The sequence below is a fragment of the Panthera pardus genome, unplaced genomic scaffold (genome assembly GCF_024362965.1).
Source record: "Panthera pardus isolate Hobbes unplaced genomic scaffold, ASM2436296v1 HiC_scaffold_6, whole genome shotgun sequence".
Classification (NCBI taxonomy): domain Eukaryota; kingdom Metazoa; phylum Chordata; class Mammalia; order Carnivora; family Felidae; genus Panthera; species Panthera pardus.
In genome coordinates, this window is record NW_026526991.1 from 100,486,425 (window position 1) to 100,507,036 (window position 20,612).

Consider the following 20,612-nt stretch of genomic DNA (forward strand, 5'->3'; position numbering starts at 1 on the left):
AGTCCCTCCCTTTTCCATCCTGCTCACTCTCACCAGGGCTGTCCATATTTGACACTCTTCTCTTTGAGGCAGGGTCCTGCTCACAGAGCTTCAGGGCTGCAGTTATCCTCCAAGTTAAACACAGCCCCCTGGAGCTGACAGTGAAGGCCTCTACGGTTGTCTGGTGACTGCAAGGACGTTCTGTCTTCTGTTCCCACCTGGAATCCCTTTTCCTTTTCTCTGCCCGGGTCCTTCCCACTCAGCACAGGTGCATCTTTGTGGGGCCTTCCTGGAGCACCCCAGCGTCTGTGAACATTTCTTTTGCACTGCTGTGGCTCTTCTATTTCTCATTTTAAAAAGCAGCTTTATTGAGGTATAGTTTACATGCAGTCAACAGTACCTATGTAAAGTGTACAATTTGATGAGTTTTGACATATGCACACACCCATCACCACAATCGAGATAATCAACATTGCCATCAGCCCCAAAAGTTTCCTTATGCCTCTTTTTAATACATCCCCAACCCCCATCTCCCACCCCCAGGCAGCCACTGCTCTGCTTTCTGTCACTATAGATTCGTTTACATTTTCTGGAATTTTCCATAAATGGAATCATGCAAGGGGTGCTCCTTTTTTGCCTGTCTTCTTTCACTCAGCATGATACCTTGGAGATCCATCCATGTTGCATGTTTCCATAGTTTGTTTCCATGGCTGAGTCACGTGCCATGCTGTGAATGTATCACAGTTCTTTTATCTCATTCAACTTTTCATCGGTGAGTCTTATTTCCTCAATTTGAGTGTCAGCCATTTGAGGCTGGGAGCGTGTGTGTATTTGGTCCCCACCACTCCTGCAGCGCCCCCTGGCAGTGTGACCTGCCCATGGCAGGCACTGTGATTATCAAAGAGAGAGGCAGCTGTAGTTAGTATAGAAAGTATGTGGTGTCTGGGGCCAGAATGCCAGGTTCAAATCCTGGGATGTAGCACCTGGTCAAGTTCCTTGTCTGTGTCTCCATTTCATCGTTTGTAAGTGTAGATAATGCCAGTACTTACCTGATAGGGGTATTGTAAGGAATATAAAGTGAATAAATGTTAAGTTCTTAGAAAGATATCTTGAACCTATTTAATGCTAGTTCTTGGTGGGAGGCAGTAGAGCATGGTGTTAAAAAGATGGGTTCTGGGTTCAAATCCAAGCTCTGCAGCTGTGATGGTGTGATCCTAAGCAGGTGCCAGCTTTCTCCTTTGACAAGTGGGGATGGTAAAAATATCCTCACTAGAGGGCTGCAGTGAGGATTAAATGAGGCATTTATAGGAGCGCCTGGGTGACTCAGTCGATTGTCTGACTCTTGGTTTCGGCTCAGGTCATCATCTCACAGTTCGTGAGTTCTAGCCCCGCATCAGGCTCTGCACTGACAGCGTGAAGCCTGCTTGGGATTTTCTCTCTCTCCTCCCCACCCCCCCCCCACCGCCCCTCCCCACTCACGCTGTTCCTGTCTCTTTCAAAATAAATAAACTTAACAAAATAAATAAAAACATTAAAAAATAAAAAAATAAGTCATTTATATAAAGTACATAAAACCATGGTATATAGCATATGCTCTTTAGATGTTGGCTGTTATTACTTACTGAGTGAAGGGAAGGTGTTAAGGGTCACAGGTAAGAGGGTTACTCCTGGAGGAGGACCGGCAGCTTGGGGGAAGGGTGTTTTCCTTGAAGACCTCTGATCTCCCTTCTTCTCGGCTGACTGATTGCTGGCCATGGAAGCAGATGGAATAAATAAAACCTTCTTGACCTGGGAATTTGTTAGAAGTCTTTGAGCTACTGGATAAGAGTGTGTTAATTCAGGGGCAGGTAATTTAAGGTGAATTTCATTTTAACTCTGAATGTGACTCACTGGCTGAGTGTAGAGGGATGCCTGCTCCCGGCTCTGTGGTCCGGTCCCTGTCCGTGCTGGTCACTGTCTGCCCTGCCATAGCCGTCCTGTGAGGAGGCCTGAGTGCCCTCCCTTTCGTGGGCGGGAAACCAGCCCAGGGAGCGAGGCCCACGTAGGAGTTCAGGTCTCCCTGACCTCACGGCCTTCCTGCAGTGGGGCCGCCTGCCAACTCTGGGAAAGCTGCTTCACGGGCTGCGGGAACCCTCATCTGAGAGACTGCCCTCTGGTCTCAGCCGCTCCCAGTCCTAACGGCGTGACGAGTCTCAGAGTCTTGCTGCCCTCCCCTCTGCTCTTCCTGCCCCATCCATGTCTTGCCAATTTCACAAGTAAATGGAGTCTGTTTCTCAAGCTACACCCCAACTCTGGGGAAATGGCCAGCCGCGTGGCACGGGAATCCTCATATTCTCACCTTGCTTAGTTTTAGCGCAGCCGCCGGAGATGGCCGCACTGGAGGGTTTTCTGCAGTCTGTCGTTCGTCATCCCCGGAGTTTGTGTGGTGGCAGGGACCGCCTCTCCCAGAGCCTCATACTGCCTTTCAGCCTGTGTGTGTTCAACTGTGCAGAGGCCGGGCTCAGGCACTGCCCTCTGAGGGGTGACTGAGCCAGAGGTGGGGGGACCGACTTCTATGGCCTCCAAGGCCTTGTGCCCCCAGTGTCCTGGACCCTCCCTGAACCGTGTTTTCCTTCAGTTCCTGGAAACCTGGGTCCCATCCCACCAGCCCTGCCAGATCTGCATGTGCCTCAGTGGGCGGAAGGTCAACTGTACGACGCAGCCCTGCCCCACCGCCAGAGGTGAGCTCCCCACTCCCGGCTGCTCTTGGAGGAAGGACTCCCTTGGGCCATAGCCACCTGTCTGCAAACCTGGTGGGCCAGATACAAACGTCCATTTCCTCACCCTGCCCCACACTTCTTTACCTCACTGGGCTCAGGGTCCCCTTTTCTGTACCTGGAGTAGATATGCTCAGAGGTTAACCCTGCCCCCCTGTCCCCACCTTGGCCTTCAGATGCAGAGTCTCCTGGAAGGCACATTTGAGGGGGCCACCAGGACACCCTGGGGGGACTCAATTTTCCGAGGCCCCTCAGCCTGATTCCTGGTGGGCCTCCCATGCAGGGCCTGTGCTGGTTTTCAGGGGACGGGAGTCTGTGACTTTTTGCAGGCTGCAGGCTGCAGGCTGCAACATTATTGGTTTCTCTGACCTCTGTGACATTCTCCCTCAGCTCCCACATGCGGACCCTGTGAAGTGGCCCACCTCCGCCAGAGTGCAGAGCAGTGCTGCCCGGAGTATGAGTGTGGTATGTGCCCGGCCCCAGGGGACCCGCCCAGCAGGTGCCGAAAGGCGCACGTGCGCTCAGGCACCGGGTACTTGAAAGGAGGTGGATGAGGGGTGATTAGATTTTCCAAAAAATGGCAAAAGTAACCTCTGGAAGGTAGCTTCCCGGGAAAATTCTGCAGTGAATTATTAAATGTGAAGTTTGAAAGCATTAAAAAAAAGAATGGAGTCATCACTGGCGGGGGTGGTGCAGAGATTTACTGAAGAAAAAGCCATGCCAAAGTAACCCATTTGCCTTTTAATAACATTCTGAGGATACTAGACACAGAAGGCCACCCACAGGGCACCTTGATTTCAGCAAGTTATTCGTCAAAGGGTTTCATTATAGGCTTGCAAACTGCATGGTGAGTAATGGGCTGAATAAATAGTGTAATGAAACGAATCCAGAGCTGATGGAATTATGGTTAACATGACAGGAAATCTCCAGTGCCCCGCCGCTGTCCTGTCCAATGTGTTTATTAATTGTACGGATGAAGACATAAAGTACAGGCGTGTCAAATGTGCAGTGGTGCAGATCTTTGAGGGAGAGCAAACAGAACAAGAGACAGCCCAGGGATCTAAAAAAGAATGAAATAATCCGAGACATTTATTTATGCTGATGAAATTTATCAGGCATAAATAGAAGTCCTACGTGGAGGGAGACGTGTCTTGAGAAAACTTTGTGTCGTAAAATAGGTCTTAGAATGTTAACAGGAGAGAGAGCTGGGGCCTCATTTAGTTCAAGCCCCTCATTTTATGGATGTTATTAAGCTTCTATGATGTGCCAGACACTTTGCCTTTGCTATTTCATGATATCTTGAGACGGACCCTGGATGGTAGACTTCCCACCTTGCAGAAGACCAGACAAGGCCCAGAGGGCTTGAGAGGGCTTGGCTGAGATCTGGAAGTCCCAGCAGTGACAAGAGGAATCAACATGAGCTTATAATATGACTCTAGATCTGTCTGTCTGTCCGTCTGTCTATCTCTTCCCCCCCTTCTCTATCGCCACCTATACCTCCTCGAAGGAAGTCCTCTTCTTCCTTCTCCTTCTCCTCCTCCTCCTCGTCCTCATCCTCCTCCTGCACCCAAAGCAGTAGAAGTCTGTAGGAATAGAAATGTCCGGTGCCACTCATAATAGTGAGTGACCTTGCTGACTTCTGAGTGGGCATCTCTCTTTCCTGGCCTCAGTGTGTGACCTGTCGAGCTGTGATGTGCCACTGGTGCCTCCCTGTGAAGGTGGCCTCCAGATGACCCTGACCAATCCCGGCGAGTGCAGACCCAACTTCACATGTGGTAAAGCCTCTGCAGATGACGAGGGGGTGGTGCGGCCACTCTCCCCTGGCCAGGGGAAGGCATCCTGTACTCCAGTTCATTGAGTCTGGGCTTCAGGTACATTTGGAGTGGAGGGGTTAAGGTCACACCAGGATTGAATCTCCCCAGCCGTGTGCTGCTTGCAGGTGAACCGGATGTGGGCACAGCAACAGGCACCTCCCTCTTGGGCTGCATGAAGACAGTTGGGCAGATGGAGAGGCCTCCAGATTCAATCTTTACTCACTCCCATTCTCCCAGACACCCCTGAGGGGTGGGAACGTCCCTTGGTTTGTCCTTACCACTGGATCTTCTTCCCAAACAAATTCATTCATCCCCTCTCGTATGTTTATCCACAGAGTTGGACTAAACCAAGGCATGTTAAGGAACAGAATTCCATATTTAGTCTGTGAGAATACCCATAAAGTGGGTTTCTAAAGTGTTTTAGAATCTCACTTGAGCTCCTAGATGTAAGGCCTGGAGGGAGGGAGGAGACCTCATCCTATTTGAAGGAAGTTGGAAAGACGCAGAGGACACAGGGATGGGATTGGGATTTATAAAATGACACTGTGGATTTGACAGGATTGCTAGCATTTTTTTGTTCAACATTGTTGGAGGACCCGAAACTGTAGGGTACTGTTCTAGGTACGGAGGTGGGGAATGGGTCACATAAGCTACCAGCACATAAGAATGTTGGGGTGCCCAGGTGGCTCAGTCGGTTAAGCGTCCCAACTCTCGATTTTGGCTAGGGTCATGATCTCATGGTCCATGAGATCAAGGCCTGCGTTGGGCTCTGTGCTGATAGCATGGAACCTTCTTGGGATTCTCTCTCCCTCTCTCTCTGCCCCCCTCTCAAAAATGAATAAATAAACATTAAAAAAAAAAGAATGCTTACCAGTGCATGGTGTGCCCACGCCTGTCTGGGTCTTGGAGACTCAATGTCTGCTGTCTCTGAGAATCAAAAGCTGGAAGGACCCTACTTCTTTATGGAGTGGAGACCAAGCAGCCTCTACTTCTCCTCCATTAGAATTCCTAGCTTCACATTTCTCCTTTTGATTAATGTTCCTATTTTTTCTGCAGACTAACTGCTTTTTGGTATGATGGAACATCTTATAGTCCCTGGGCTGGGATTTAGTTTCTGATTAATCTGGAGTTCCCCGGGATCTTCTATGATAGCTCAAATACTTAGGACCCCTGGCTGAGTGTACTGCCCCGTGTGGGACTGGAGCCTCACCTTGTGCCCATCACTCAGCCTGCAGGAAGGACGAGTGCAGAAGGGAGTCCCCGCCCTCTTGCCCCCCACACCGGACGCCGACCCTTCGGAAGACCCAGTGCTGTGATGAGTATGAGTGTGCTTGCAGCTGCGTCAATTCCACGGTGAGCTGCCCACTGGGGTACCTGGCCTCCACTGTCACCAATGACTGTGGCTGCACCACGACAACCTGCTTCCCTGACAAGGTAGGGGCCACTGAGTTCTGGCTGGGAAGATGGCCAAACACTTGTTCCTTAGGAAACGTTTGCCTACCTGAGCCTCCTTTCCTGCCCAAACTGAGCACTTTAATAGAGGGGGAACTGCCAGCATTGCATCACAGTCTAAACAGACATTTAATTAGTTTGGGAGATATTTATAGAGAACCTAGAATGTTCTCAGCATGACGAGGTGCTAAGGTTACAAGCAAGGTATAGGACATGGACCCTATCTTTAAAGAGCTTATTTTATAGGTTAGCTAAGGAAATAATATGATTGCATGAATTATTTAGGGACTAGGTATAGTTTACTTATTTGTTAATTGCTATCAATTCATTTATGTGACCATCCGTCTACCAGTCTTTCCTTCCTTCCTCCCTCCTTTCTTCCCTTCACTCCCTCCCTCCTTCCCTCCATCCATCCATCCATCCATCCATCCATCCTTCCATCCATCCTTCCATTCACCCATCCATCCATCCATCCTTCATCCATCCATCCATCCATCCATCCATCCATCCATCCATCCAATATTTACCGAGCAACAACTATGTTCTATCAAAGCTGGTGCTTTGTTAGGTGTTATGGGAGAAATGTAAGACTCTCTTATGATCTCTTATGATCTTGCTAGCATATGGAAGACAACAGTCCAGAAACGGAATACAATAAAGTGTCAAGGGATGGTACAGCTATTAAATGCAAATGGCAGTATTATGGGGACAGATCCACCAAGATGAGCTATCATGAGCCAGAATTGTCACAGGGAGACCTGGGCATAGTAGCAGTGGCTGGATTATTAAGGGCGAGTCCCAGAATGAATGCCAAAGAGAGGCCTCAATTATCTTTCCCTGGATGCTTACTGCTTGCAGGGTGTCATTGCCTCCATACTTTTTGGTGAATAGAGCGTGGTAATGTATTTTTAAAGAGGATGAAACTCATGCATTCATTATGATATTTTGGATTCCAATTCTATTCTAAGGTTTTACTTAACTTCTTCGATTTATACTTGTACCACTTCTAAGTTGTGGTTTCCTAGCATAATTAACATAATTACTTACTTGCTTTCTGTTACAATATGCCTATAATAATCTCAAAAATAACAATGCCAATATTATTGCTAACACGTTCTTTATCATAGGAATATAGCCTATCAGGGATATATGGTCAGAATACTGGGTTTTAAAGTTATTTGAAATAATTATTTCCCTTGTGTGATTTTCCCACTGCTCTAGTGGAAATATCTAGTTAATCAGATATTTCAGCGTGTTTTCCATTTTTAGGGGTTGCATTTACTTCCTTTTTTTTTTTTAACATTTATTTATTTTTGAGACAGAGAGAGACAGAGCATGAATGGGGGAGGGTCAGAGAGAGAGGGAGACACAGAATCTGAAACAGGCTCCAGGCTCTGAGCGGTCAGCACAGAGCCTGATGCGGGGCTTGAACTCACGGACCTTGAGATCATGACCTGAGCCGAAGTCAGACGCTTAACTGACCAAGCCACCCAGGCGCCCCTGCATTTACTTCCTTTTTGGTTTGCTATTTTGTTATACGAAATACCATGGCAGAGTAACATATTTACTAATAATGCTGTAACAAATAGCCTTGAGCACCTGTCATTTTGTATTTTGGGCATTGCATCTTTTGAGATAGATTCCTGGAAGTGAATTTTTGGGTGGTAACATTTTCCAGCAGGCTTCTTGACAGAAGAATCAGGGGTTCCATTCCGTAAGTTCATTATACACAAGCTGGAAGACAGAGTAGCTAAAGGACAAGGGCTTATAAATACTTGTACGGTTATGTATGAATGAGGGTGGAGACCTGTTCATGGCTTCAAAGGGAAGACTTGGGATTAATGTCAAAACTGTCATTAAATGTCATGATTCCTTAGTGCCTCATTCCTACAGAGTAAAGTCTGAGTACTGTGTAGCATGTACATCCCAGGCTTTACATATTCTGATACCAATCTACCTTTGTAATTTCATTTCCCACATCCCTTCTGTAGCCTATAGTTCTTCCGAGCAGGATCCCTCGTCTCTCAAACGTATTCCCATTCTCTGTGCCTCCTTGTTATGTGCGGGCCTCAAGGGAATACCCATTCATAGCCTCCACTCACCTCCAGTCCACTCCTGATGGGAACAGAGGACTATGTGCGGATGGGTGCTAAGTCCAACGACTTTACTAGGTCTGAGGATTAGGGAACAGTTTTCTGCGCGACATGGGAGGGAATGAAATGCAGTTAAGGCAGTGATAAAACTGGATTAAGGCAGCCAGTGAGTTATTTCTGAGCCTGTGGTCCAAGAAGGACCCATCAGGGGCCCCTCCCAGGGTATGCCAGCCATGGCTCTCTAAGACTGGTGGGCAGGGAAGGGAAGAGGAAACGTACTTGAAAAACATCCCTCCAGGTGGGCAGAGACCATGTTGGCTTTATATATTGCTGTTTTTAGCACCTACGGCACCTTCCAATATATAGCAGGTGCTTACTAACCTCTTGTTTGAACGAATGGAACGAGCTTGCTCACAGAAGCCTTGTGTCTGCAGGTGTGTGTCCACCGAGGCACCATCTACCCTGTGGGCCAGTTCTGGGAGGAGGGCTGTGATGTGTGCACCTGCACCGACATGGAAGATGCTGTGATGGGTCTGCGCGTGGCCCAGTGCTCCCAGAAGCCCTGTGAGGACAACTGCCGGTCGGTAAGGGGCGCAGAGGGGCTGGGCATTGCCAGGAGCAATCAGGGTGGGAGGTAGGGGCGGGGGGATCCCAGAAAGGAGCAAGAAAACCCCTTTACTAATTGGACAGAGGACCCAATTCATAGGCTGAGCTGAGCCCATCAGTTTTCTTTCTGAGAAGTTAATCTATGGAAAACAAACACTGAATAAGTCAGATTAGACAGGGATGAACCCTGGACCTACAGAGCCATGTTGAGCTGCAGCCAGACTCAATAAAGACACGTGCAATCAAAATTTATGAGAAAGCAAAACTTCCTCCCATAGGCAGCCTGCGGGCAATGAGGAGCTGGAACTGATGGGCAGAGAGAAGCAGAGACGGGGGCTCATGGGACAAATGGAGAGAAACACTGTATGACCACTGTGCCTGCTTTCATCTCCTGCGTTTCATTTCTGAGAGATTCCCTGCCTTTCCCATAAACCTGCTTTCATTTTAGCTAGCTTGAGTGGCTTCTGTTCTTTGCAGTCAAAACCCCCTGCTGATACACAAAACATATTGGGTGCTGGTTTTATCAAAATGACCTCTAAGCAGCACTCTCTTACTTTACTTTAAAAAATTTTTTTATTTTATTTTCAAGAGCAAGAGAGACAGAGCATGAGCAAGGGAGGGCAGAGAGAGAGAGGGAGACACAGAATCTGAAGCAGGCTCCAGGCTCTGAGATTATCCGTGTAGAGCCCGACGCAGGGCCTGAACTCATGAACCACAAGATCATGACCTGAGCCAAAGTCGGACGCTCAACCGACTGAGCCACCCGGGCGCCCCAGCAGCACTCTCTTGCAGGTTGTTTCCATCCCCTTTCATGGCCTGTGGGAGGAGATGGAGACTGATGGGTTTCCAAAACTTAGCGTTCCCAGTGGACACACCTGGATACCACCGCATCATCCTCTCCCAAGGGTGCCTCGCAGCTCCGCTCCTCCTCAGTACCAGCAAGGCAGGTAGAGGCAGACAGATGAGGAAACTCTCCCACTTTGGGATTCGCACTTGGGTCCTCCCTTCCATCATCACACCACGCACTTCCAAACCAGCATCAAGAGCATTAGCCTCATTGCTGTTGTGAAGACAAGCACAGGATATATGCACTTGTCTGCTTTTTTGTCATCATCATCTCCAGATAACATTAAAGGGATGATGATGATGATGATGATAATGGCCCTAAACCAGAATTTTACCCACAATTCTCCCTGCACAACCATTGCTCCCTTTTTTGTAGGGTCTGACCAGTCTTAACTGGCAAGAATAGAGTGCCCCACAACACACAGGAGCCTTAGGGGCCGGCTACTGCAAGAAGAATTAAAAACTGAATTGGGACAGCAGTGATCATGTTTTCTGTACTGCAAATTATAAATGTGGTCTGAAAAATCAGCAATCTGTGTAGACACATTATGGGACAATGAAACTGGGAGCACCTCCAGAATCAGACTAAATTGTGGCTTTAGGAGCTGTGTTCTGAGGGACTAAATACAATGCATTATATTTTATTTACCCTCATGATTCTCCTCCAGAAGGAAGAAGAGGTAGGGTTGTTCTTACCACTTGCCAGATAGGAAGCAGGGGGCTAGTACAAGGAATGAAGTTGCAGGTAGTTTACAGCCCTTTGAAGCCAGTAGAGTGTCCTGACTCCTGGCCTGCATCGCTGTTAGGCCAGTATCTTGGCAACACCAGCGATGCAAGAGCCAGTTCGATCCAGCAAAGAGACAAAGCACCGGAACTCCAGGCCTCCCACCTCCCATTTTAGCTATGGCAATTGTGCTTCAAGGGTTGGGCTGTTAGGGGTGCCTGGGTGGCTCAGTCAGTTAAACATCCAGCTCTTGATTTTGGCTCTGGTCATAATCTCAGGGTTTGTGAGTTGGAGCCCAATGTCAGGCTCGTGCACTCGCGCGCGCGTGCGCTCCCTCTCTCAAAATAAATAAATAAAAACTTAAAAAGAAAGGATTGGGATGCTAAATAAATTGGGAATTTACTTTCAGGGACATATCTGTCTTCAGATTGGGTGGATAGTAGATGCACTTAATTCCATTCTTTTTTTTTTTTTTTTTAAATTTAAATTCAAGTCAGTTAACATACAGTGTAGTCTTGGTGTCAGGAGTAGAACCCAGTGATTCATCTCTTACATATGATACCCAGTGCTTATCCCCAAAAGTGCCCTTCTTAGTGCCCATTACCCAGAAAACAAATAACCAGTGAAGAAATGGGCAGAAGACGTGAATAGACATTTTTCCAAAGAAGACATCCAGATACACATGAAAAGATACTCGACATCACTCATCATCAGGGAGATACAAATCAAAACCACAAAGAGATACTGCCTGACACCTGTCAGAATGGCTAACATTAACGACTCAGGAAACAACAGATGTTGGCGAGGATGCAGAGAAAGGGGAACTTTTGCACTGATGGTGGGAATGCTAACTGGTGCAGCCACTTGGAAAACAGTATGGAGGTTCCTCAAAAAATTAGTTCCATTCTTTTTTTATACTTTAAAAAAATGTTTATTTTTGAGTGAGAGAGACGAGCATGAGTGGCGGAGGGGCAGAGAGAGAGAGAGAGAGAGAGAGAGGAGACACAGAATTCAAAGCAGGCTCCAGGCTGTCGGCACAGAGCCCAACATGGGGCCCAAACCCACCAACTATGAGATCATGACTGGAGCCGAAGTAGGATGCTTAACTGACTAAGCCACCCAGGTGCCCCAAATTAGTTTCATTCTTAGTTGGGGAACCAGTGCAAACAGGCTGGAGAAGAGTAAGAAGGGTGTGAGATGTACCTTTTGAGCAGATATAAGCCATAGGATTCGGAGGAGTATGGGAAAAGAAGGAGAGATGACATATATAGGCTGAACCCCAGTTGCTCAGCAAGAAATGGGGATGTTGGAGGTGTGGTGGGAATCTTAGAAAGATGGCAGCCAGGAAATTTGGTGGCATGGTGCAAGAAGGGGGTGGGGTTTTGAGAACAAGGCCTCTGGTCTGGGAGTCAGCTAACATACTGATGACCACGTTTGCAGGTGAGGAGGGCAGCAGCAAACAGGAAGATTATGCAAATCCACATGACTCAGCACTCTGAGGGAGGCACACAAGAGTGACTTGAGTCCCTAAAGGGATTAATGACTGTCTTCTGTGCTCCCTTGAGGCTTTGTTTCTTTCACAGCACTTTGTGTATTCTGCTTGTAGTGGATGGTGTCTAGATTGTATCGCCCTAATTTGTTGGCTCCTCCAGAGTATCTAGTACGTCATAGATGCCCCGTGAACGTCTAGAATCCCAGCTGATAAAGGACTGGGGACAGCTCCGTGGGCACTGCTATGACGCAGGTGGGGATGTAAGTAGGTCCTGTGCAGATGGTGTAAAGTTGAGCCAAGTCTCTGGAGTGCCCGAGTTCCCCCAGAGAGAGGCACCGGCGTTGTGTGCATTTTCTGACTTGGCCCTGCTCATCATGAGTGTGCCTGTGGAGCAGAGCAGGCTGGGCATCCACACCCACCCTGGACAGCTGCTGTCATTCCTTGTCTTTCAAGGACAGAGCTCCAAAATGAAGCGTGGTCCTGGGTTCTCTTTCCTTGGCTCCCGGGACAAACACACGTATCGGTGATTTGCCTGTTCTTTGTATATGGCTTTGGAGTTTCAGAAGATTTCAGTCCAAGTTCCTAATGCTTTGGCCATTAAGATGTGCTGGCAGACTGCAGGACACTGGTCTCCCTGGAGAGACACTGGTCTCTCCTTTCTGGGAAAGGTCAATCTGTGCACTTTCTTATCTTACTGGGCCCCATAAGCTGCTAGGTAATATCAAGCAATGGCCAGGGGAAACCCAACTCTGTATGTTGGTGAGAGTTCTTGGGATCAATGTGCTCGTCTTGTATAGGTAATTATCTCTGTTACAGCGGAGACTAGATCCCAGGCATCCTGACCATTCCCTCCAGTAAATGAGGGGCCCTGGAGTTGGCCATGATAAAGATCAGGCCAGGTGGCTGCTGCTGAGTGGATTTTGGACTGTCTTTAATACTCCTGTGGACTGCATCTTGGTTTGAAATTGGAAGCTTTCAGAGGGCATGGTTATGTATCTTCAGCTGGTATAAGACCTAGCTTAGTGACTCAGTGGTTGGTGCCTCTTACCCACTTCTTAGCATGATCCTGAGGCTGTGGATGACAGAGATGAATATGTTCACTCCAACTGGTCTGTAAATCCCCAGGGCTCAGTGCACATACAGAATAGATAAGAGCACCTGTGTTTTTGCTGCTGGGCTGTCCTTACTCGCTGTTCTTTGTATTTTTCCAGGGCTTCACTTATGTCCTCCATGAAGACGAGTGCTGTGGAAGGTGTTTGCCAACTGCCTGTGAAGTGGTGACTGGTTCACTGCGGGGGGACTTCCAGTCTCACTGGAGGAATGTAGGTCTGGGGCCCAGGCTGGTAGTGCCTTACCAGCTTGGTTGTCCATTCTGTGGTCCAGTGCTGAATTCTCCGCCTTTTGGTTTCCCCATAGGGAGTTGCATCTGGCTGTGGTATTATCCAGATGTCGGCTGGGATTACTTTCCCCTTAGGAATAGTTGAGATTGCCTTAGACTTCCCATTTGGTGGATTTGGGGAGAGGCCCAGTTCCTTCCCTAAGAGTTCTGTGAACTCCTTGGGGATTCGTGTCCTCCTGTTTACCTGGGGATCTGAGGTCAGCTTCCCCCAAGTGGTTGGTATGGGATGGCCTCACCATCCTGCATGTGTTGTGGGCCCTCCAAAGCTCCACAGGCTATAAGTACTGTTCTGCCACGAGTCGGGCCACTCATCTACAGGCCTGGAAGCCCCAGGGACAGATTGCTGGGCTGTAGGGGCCAGATGCTAGCATCCCTAGTCTCTTGCTTTCTCCCTGTAGGAGTAAGTGGGAAGTAGCTCCTGGCTAGGAAATGAGTGGAGTTTCCCTTTCACATCCCCTCTGAGTCAACCCATGCTGCTGCTTCTTGGTCAGAGTGCCCTAGAGCCTCTGAGCTCAGCTCACATCCAGGGCTGAGGGTGGAGGAGAGTGTCCCCAGGCTTCCCTAAGGGGCTCACTCAGTGCTGAAGACTGTGTCTGTAGAACACATGGCTCTGAGCTAGGATCTTAGGATGACTTTGACCTAGACTTATTGAAAGACGTGGGATGAGCCCCATTCACTCCCTCTGTGGGCCTTACCCTGTGGGTGGGATTTACATATTAAGCTGGGGCTCACCCCCAGAGCCCAGATCCGCTCCCTGAGAGAACAGCACACCCCACTGGGCCCTCAGCCCAACCTTGCTCAAGTCTAATGTTCTAACCACAGGTTGGCTCTCACTGGGCCTCCCCTGACAACCCCTGCCTCATCAATGAGTGTGTCCGAGTGAAGGAAGAGGTCTTTGTGCAACAGAGAAATGTCTCCTGCCCCCAGCTGGACATCCCTACCTGCCCTGTGGGCTTCCAGCTGAGTTGTAAGGCGTCAGAGTGTTGCCCCACCTGTCACTGCGGTAAGGCGTGCGTCCAGGGGCCCCACCTCCAAGCCTCTCTTTCCATTAAGGACTCCTGAATTCTTTGTCTTTTCAGCAACTCGGGGAAATGGGCAGGATCAAACTCCTCGTATCTGTTCGTAATGCTTTTGTGGGAAAGCAAATACGATGAGAGAAATATTATAGTTTCCTAAAGGTCATCACTGTGCCCAGTGGTAGATTTATATCATTCCACCTCCATTTATTTGCCTCCATTTATTTTGTGTGTGTTAGTAGTGGTAGAGCTGCCAAACCCAGGCTTCTCAAGCATCCGCTGTATTGCCTCTGCTGGGGAAAGGTGTTCCAACTTCCCACCCCCAACTCCACCAACAAACAAAATAGCATCTCTCTCTACCACCTGCTCTGAATTCTTTGTGTGGTTTGAGCTTGGGACTTAAAGTTTCCAGAGTAGAGTTTCATTCTTTCAGAAGCCCAGGTGCCCTCCCACTCACACTTAAAGTGTGAACCATTTAAAAAGGTTGTCCCCTTGAGGCTGAGGAGGGAGAGGATCTTCTTACTGTGGGCGGCGTGGTAGGACACAGGCAGCCTGCCCTTCCTCTGCAGGCCTGAGAGGAGTAAGGCTACTGTGGGACCCATAGCGCCTGGGGTGGGGTGGTGAGAGGGACTGCAGATGGAGGAGAGGGGCGCAGATGGGGAGGAGAAGACCCTGAGGGGATCAACCCTGCACCTTTCTCTCTCCCCCAGAGCCACTGGAGGCCTGCATGCTCAATGGCACCATCATTGGGGTGAGCCTTCTTCACCAGGGCAAGTTGTATGGGTGCCATGGGAAGGATGGGCAGCTCAGTCATTTGAAGTGGAAATAAAAGGAAGCAGGGAGTCCTATCCCCCACTTTCCATTGCTTCCAGGGCTTCCAGGGCATCCGGCTGCCAGGCTCCCGCCATCTTGCTGACTCTGTAGGGCCTCACCTTCCGGCCCCCACTCGGGCTCCTGAGCATCTCTTCTGTGTGCAGAGAAGTGCTCTGATGGCATCACACACATTTCAATCCATCTCCCTCTCTCACTGCTCAGGCTCACTTTCTGGCATAAAATCTCTGACTTACCGTCACCATACTTGAGGTGGAAGGCAGGAATGGAGTGGGTCCCTGGACCCAGGAGGAGCATCAGGGCAATGGCTCATCTTGTGTAGGCAGCCGGGCCCCCTCTCCTAAGGCAGATAGCTGAAGTGAATGGGAGGGTCAGGGGCGGGGGGTCGGTGTGCTGGGGAGCCTGATCCTGGTGCCTCTGGTTTCAGCCTGGGAAAAGTCTGATGATTGACGTGTGCACGACCTGCCACTGCACCATCCAGGTGGGGCCCGTCTCTGGATTCAAGCTGGAGTGCAGGAAGACCACCTGTGAGGCCTGCCCCCTGGTAAGAGGGCTGTCAGGCTCCGGGCGATGGCCTGGGTACTTGTGGGACCCAAGCAAAGGGACCTTACTGGAGTCTGTATATAAAGCTTTTGTTATTTTCTGACTATGGACAATATTTGACAACTATAATGAAGAGTCTAGTTTTGGAAATTTAAGCAAACACAATATTTGCAAGACTTATGATGCCATATTTACAGTTCTTTATTATTTTTTTACACAACATTTTAAGAAGCCATCATTGCCATTCTTTGAAAACATTAAAAATTATTCAACAGTTATCAGACACTAAATGAAAAATTCTATACAGTATTCCTTAAAACGGATGTACGTCATCCTGTACCTTCATTATTGGGCATAATTGGCTGAAAATATTGGGCATAATTGGCTGAAAATATTTCACCCTGTTTCTGCCAGGTCACAATGACTATGCACACTCTGAATCCCTCCGAGGGTGGATTCTGAGAAGTGGAATCATTTCTAGTTAGCCAGATGAAAACCGGCATTTCCTTGTCTTCACTGTGACCCAGCCCCACCTCACGGATCTAGACCTAATGCTTCTTCCTCAAACTGCCGTCTGTGCTGGGGGCTCCTGCTTTGTTCAAAAACACAGTGAGTCAGATGAGCTTCTTGTGAGCCAGAGGCACAGAATAGAGTAATAGCACTTTCAGGCAGTGCAAGTGGAAGGCTTCCTCCCTCAACTGTGCAAGGGAGCAGGCAGGCTCTGGGGTGAGGCCAGGGAGGAAGGAGTCCTTCCTGTGAGGAGGAGTGTGGCCAGCCAGAGCAGGAGGAAACATCAGGAGGGTAGAGATGAAGGACGCTGGAGCAGGTCCCGTATACAGAGTGTTCTCCATCTGTAGAACCGTTCTTCATGGCCCTTGGCACAGAGTTATACTCTCAGTAGGGGCTTAGTAAAATCTATGTGGAGCGAATGAGTCTATAGGAGACACAGCTATTTTTTTAAAAATATTTTTATTTATTTTTGAGAGAGATAGAGCATGAGCGGGGGAGGGGCACGAGCAGAGAGAGGGACACATAGAATCTGAAGCAGGCTCCAGGCTCTGAACTGTCAGCACAGTGCCTGATGCGGGGCTCGAACTTGTGAACCGCGAGATCACGGCCTGAGCTGAAGTCAGACGCTTAATTGAGCCACCCAGGCGCCCTGAGACACAGCTATATCTGATAGAATGATTCAGAGAACATTCCTGCCTCAATGAGGATGAAGCTAACGAGGCACATATTTTTGCTTTTTGTTGCTGTTGTTAAATCCTAGTTGCTTGTCTAAGGTTTTGGGTGGTGTGTGTATGTATGTACGTGTAACAGCTCCCCTGGAACACATCTGGGCTTGAATAGGGAATTAAATAATGCTGCACGGAGTTTGTGGCATCTCTTCCACCTTGGATGTCCACTGACCTACAAATCAGCGCAGCAAGAGGTCCACACCAGTGCGGTCTTGAAGCAGTGCTTCCTAGAGGGGGAGCTACTAACTCCCTAACAGCGCCCTCTAGTGGCCAGAAGGTGGTACAGTAAAGTCTCTACATAGAAATCCAGCAGTGGAATCAATCCAGTCTAGATACATATGTTTCAGTATTCTTAAATCCATGGCCCCTTTTGGTACTCTTCCTCCTTTCCTCCCAAATCCTAATATCCCCCATGGCAGTGTACCCACTTCCTCCCTGTTGAGAACTTCTAGATTAGTCCTCCTTCTACGTGTCTCTCAACCTTTGCTGAAAACTGCCTCAGTTGTCCCCTTTCTACCTCAGCATCCTTAACTGATCTTGCCACATGCCTCTGCCATGAAGGTTAGAGAGGTCTCCTGAGGGTGGGGAGCTGTGGTCAATAAAGTTTAGGTAGGTGTGCTTGAACTGCCTACATCAGACTCAAGTGTTAGTGTCACTGGAGATGTGAGTCCATTTCCTCCCTGGGAAGGGCGGTGCTCATACCTTAAGGAGACCTGCAGAGGGTGGTTTGTGCTAGTGGATAGTAGACATGAAACTTGACAGGTGAAGGCCTGACGGAAGCATGAGGAAGAGAGGTCACCCTGACATGGAACACTGAGAAGGCTGTTGGAGGGGCACGACCATGAGCTGACCTTGAGCAGTGAGTTGAATGTAGAATAGAGGACCTTCCAGGGAGGGGAATGGGGACCAGACTGGCAGATAGAAATAAGAGTTAGAAGAGGTAAGACTAGAAGGCTTTGAGCAGCCAATGCAATTTATGGAAAGTGCTATGGGACACAGGCAGGGCAATGTTAGGGGCATGAGTGGGCAGGGGCAGGACTTGTGGCTGCTCAGACCTACACAACTAGACTCTGGCTGGTGGGAACTTGGCTGGCAGGCAGAGGAGGCAGTTGCTTCTGATTGGATGTTCTGGGGAAAGCCCATTCAGCACTGCCCTTCTGTGTGTGTGTGTGTGTGTGTGTGTGTGTGTGTGTGCGTGTGTGTGCATGTGTGGATGCATGGCATGTGCCTGCCTATGGAACACACAGTACTGCCTGGCATGGCCAGGAAGCCTTGCAGGGCTTGGACAAGCCCTGTTACCTGGTGCAGCTGTATTATGCCTTACAGGACAGGGGACATGCAGAAGGTCTGTTTCCTTGTTTACTCCTGTAAGTGGGTCCTTTCAGGCTCCCTGTGCACCTCCCTCCCTTGTTCCCAACTCCAAAATCATTGCCCCTCTCCTAGTACCTTCCACCCTCTCCTCCTTTTCTTCCTGTTCTTTGTCCTACCATAACACCCTCTGTTTTGTCCTGTTCTTAGCTCAGTTGTGCCCTCTGCCTCTCTGGTGTGTGGGTTTTGTCTCCACCGCCCCGTCCCTTCACTTAGCAGTCCCCTCCTCCCTTTGTCCCCTGCCTACTCATTTCTCCTGTAAAGATTTTGTCCATTTTCCTCTCCTTGGGCCTGCTGAGCAGAGCGTGTTTCCTAGTCTCTTCTCTAACACTCACTGAAAAGAAAAACACCCAAATCTATGCTCCCACGAAATCCTGCCTAATTTAAGCCCTGTTTAATCTCCTCCTTCTGACTCTAACCACCCACACTCACTCATACTGTTTATTCTCTTTCTTCCTGTTCCTTTACCTTGGTCCTACACCTTTAAGGTATTGTATGCTTCTGAAAACGCAGTTTAAAGCTTACAGTAAACCACAAACTGATGCCCTCAGACTCCAGCGGTGTCTTTCCCAGTGTGGAAGACTGTGTGGCATGGGCCCAGTAGCTCTGATGCTGTGCTGAGCTCTATACTCACTGGCTTTCTGCACGGCCTGATCCCTGATGACACACTGAGTTCAGAAGCTTGGTTTATGAGTAGCAAATTGCTTAAATTCATTCTGAGCAGGCTTAGCGACTCCTAACCTTGCCTGCTGATAGGGGCATTGAGCCCATGTGCAGTGCACGAGGGGGCATTGCAGAGAAGCCCGTGTTTTCTGTCTGAGGCTCCAAGCTGACTGGCTAGAGATTCATATGAGGAAAACCTCGGGGCCCAAATGAATGAATCTCTAAGTGGTTATCACTAAATGAGGCAAAATGAGAAAAAGACTGAAAAAGAATGACATTGTGGTTGGTTTCTCATATAAATCAAGTTATTCTTTAAAAATATTGTGAGATTATGTTCTTCCTTTGTTTTTTTTTTTTTTTTTTTGAGTGGTGGGTAGCATTAAGAGAGCTTTAATTTTGATGCAGTGATGAAGCAGCTGATGGTAGCTTTTTGATTTTTGTTTTATTAACATTGTTGAGAATACTCTTACTTTGCAAGATAAAAAGTGGTTGCCCTATGTTGACTGCTAAATCTGGGGGCATTTTTGCAAAGACTGTGAAATCCTGCTGTCTGGAAGCTGCTGCTTTTTCCAATGCAGATATAATGAAGGGCTGTCACTTAAAGCCACTGTCAAGGAGTTCCCAGCTCAACTTGTCTCAGTGAGTGTAGGAGGCCTACTAAGGGCCAGGTGCTGGGATACGATGACACACAGCATAAACTGAGTTTGGAATTCACATGCTTCTCAGGGAGAACAAATAAAATTTTCAGATTGTGTTAAGTGTTATGGAGAGTGTGTGCATATGTTGTATGTTGTATCCTCTCTGAGGATTGAGATTTGAAATGATTACTAAAGGATGAGAAAGAGCTAGTCATACAAAATTTGGGGAAGAACATTCCAGGGAGAGGGAATAGCATACACAAAGACTCTCAAGTGAGGAGGTTGGCATGTTCATGGTCCTAGGAGATGCACAGGGGTAGATTGTTAAAAGCAAGGGGATGGTGGTAGAAGATAAGGTCAGAAAATTAGGAAGGAGCCATGTGGGGCCTTGTAGAACATGCTAAGAAGATTGGGTTTTATTCTAAATGCAATGGGAAGCCATAGAAAGTCTTATTTTTTCCAGGGTGGGGGGATAGTTTACCTAAAATAAAATGCACAGATATAAAGTATATAGTTTGATGAGGTTTGGTAAATGGACAAGCCTGTGTAACCACTAAACTAGTAGTCGAGGAAGTGCAACTAAAAGGCCAATAGGGGAGAGAAAATGAAATTCTAAATAAACAACTTGATTAAACCAAAATACTATGGGAAAAAAAAACATGGAACAAATAATAGAGAAGACAAAAAAATAAAATGAATAATATAATGGTAGATTTAAACCCAGCCATATCAATAATTTCGTTACTGAAATTATTGTAAATGGGCAAAACAAAATCCTGATAACAAATGGAGATTGTCGGGCTTGGATAAAAAAGCAAGACTCAATCAGTATACTGTTTATAAGAGATGCGCTTTCAGTTTATTTATTTATTATTATTATTTTTTAAAGTAAGCTCTATATCCAACATAGGGGTTGAACTCATGACCCCCAGATCAAGAGTCATATTCTCCACCGACTGGGCCAGCCAGGTGCCCCAAGATGTGTTTCCTATTTAAAGAGATGAAGAGATTGAAAAGAAAAGGATGAAAAAAGATATGCCAGCCAATGCTAAGAATAAGATAGCTAAGATGGATATATTAATACCAAAATAGGCTATAAAATGAGGAATGTTACCAAAAATAAAGAAGATTCTTTCATAATTATAAAAGAGTAG

The 20,612-nt window shown here is 47.9% G+C and overlaps 1 protein-coding gene across 2 annotated transcripts in view; it reads left to right on the plus strand.

Moving 5' to 3' along the window:
• The window catches only part of VWF (von Willebrand factor), a 137,777-nt gene that overhangs the window by 111,243 nt on the left and 5,922 nt on the right, over positions 1–20,612 (plus strand). For both annotated transcript variants that reach the window (XM_053895673.1, XM_053895674.1), the window contains exons 39-47: positions 2,597–2,699; positions 3,126–3,200; positions 4,406–4,510; positions 5,778–5,983; positions 8,529–8,678; positions 12,974–13,084; positions 13,984–14,164; positions 14,888–14,928; positions 15,436–15,552. In XM_053895673.1, coding sequence (XP_053751648.1) covers positions 2,597–2,699; positions 3,126–3,200; positions 4,406–4,510; positions 5,778–5,983; positions 8,529–8,678; positions 12,974–13,084; positions 13,984–14,164; positions 14,888–14,928; positions 15,436–15,552 — 1,089 coding nt within the window. The remainder of the gene's footprint in view (positions 1–2,596; positions 2,700–3,125; positions 3,201–4,405; positions 4,511–5,777; positions 5,984–8,528; positions 8,679–12,973; positions 13,085–13,983; positions 14,165–14,887; positions 14,929–15,435; positions 15,553–20,612) is intronic.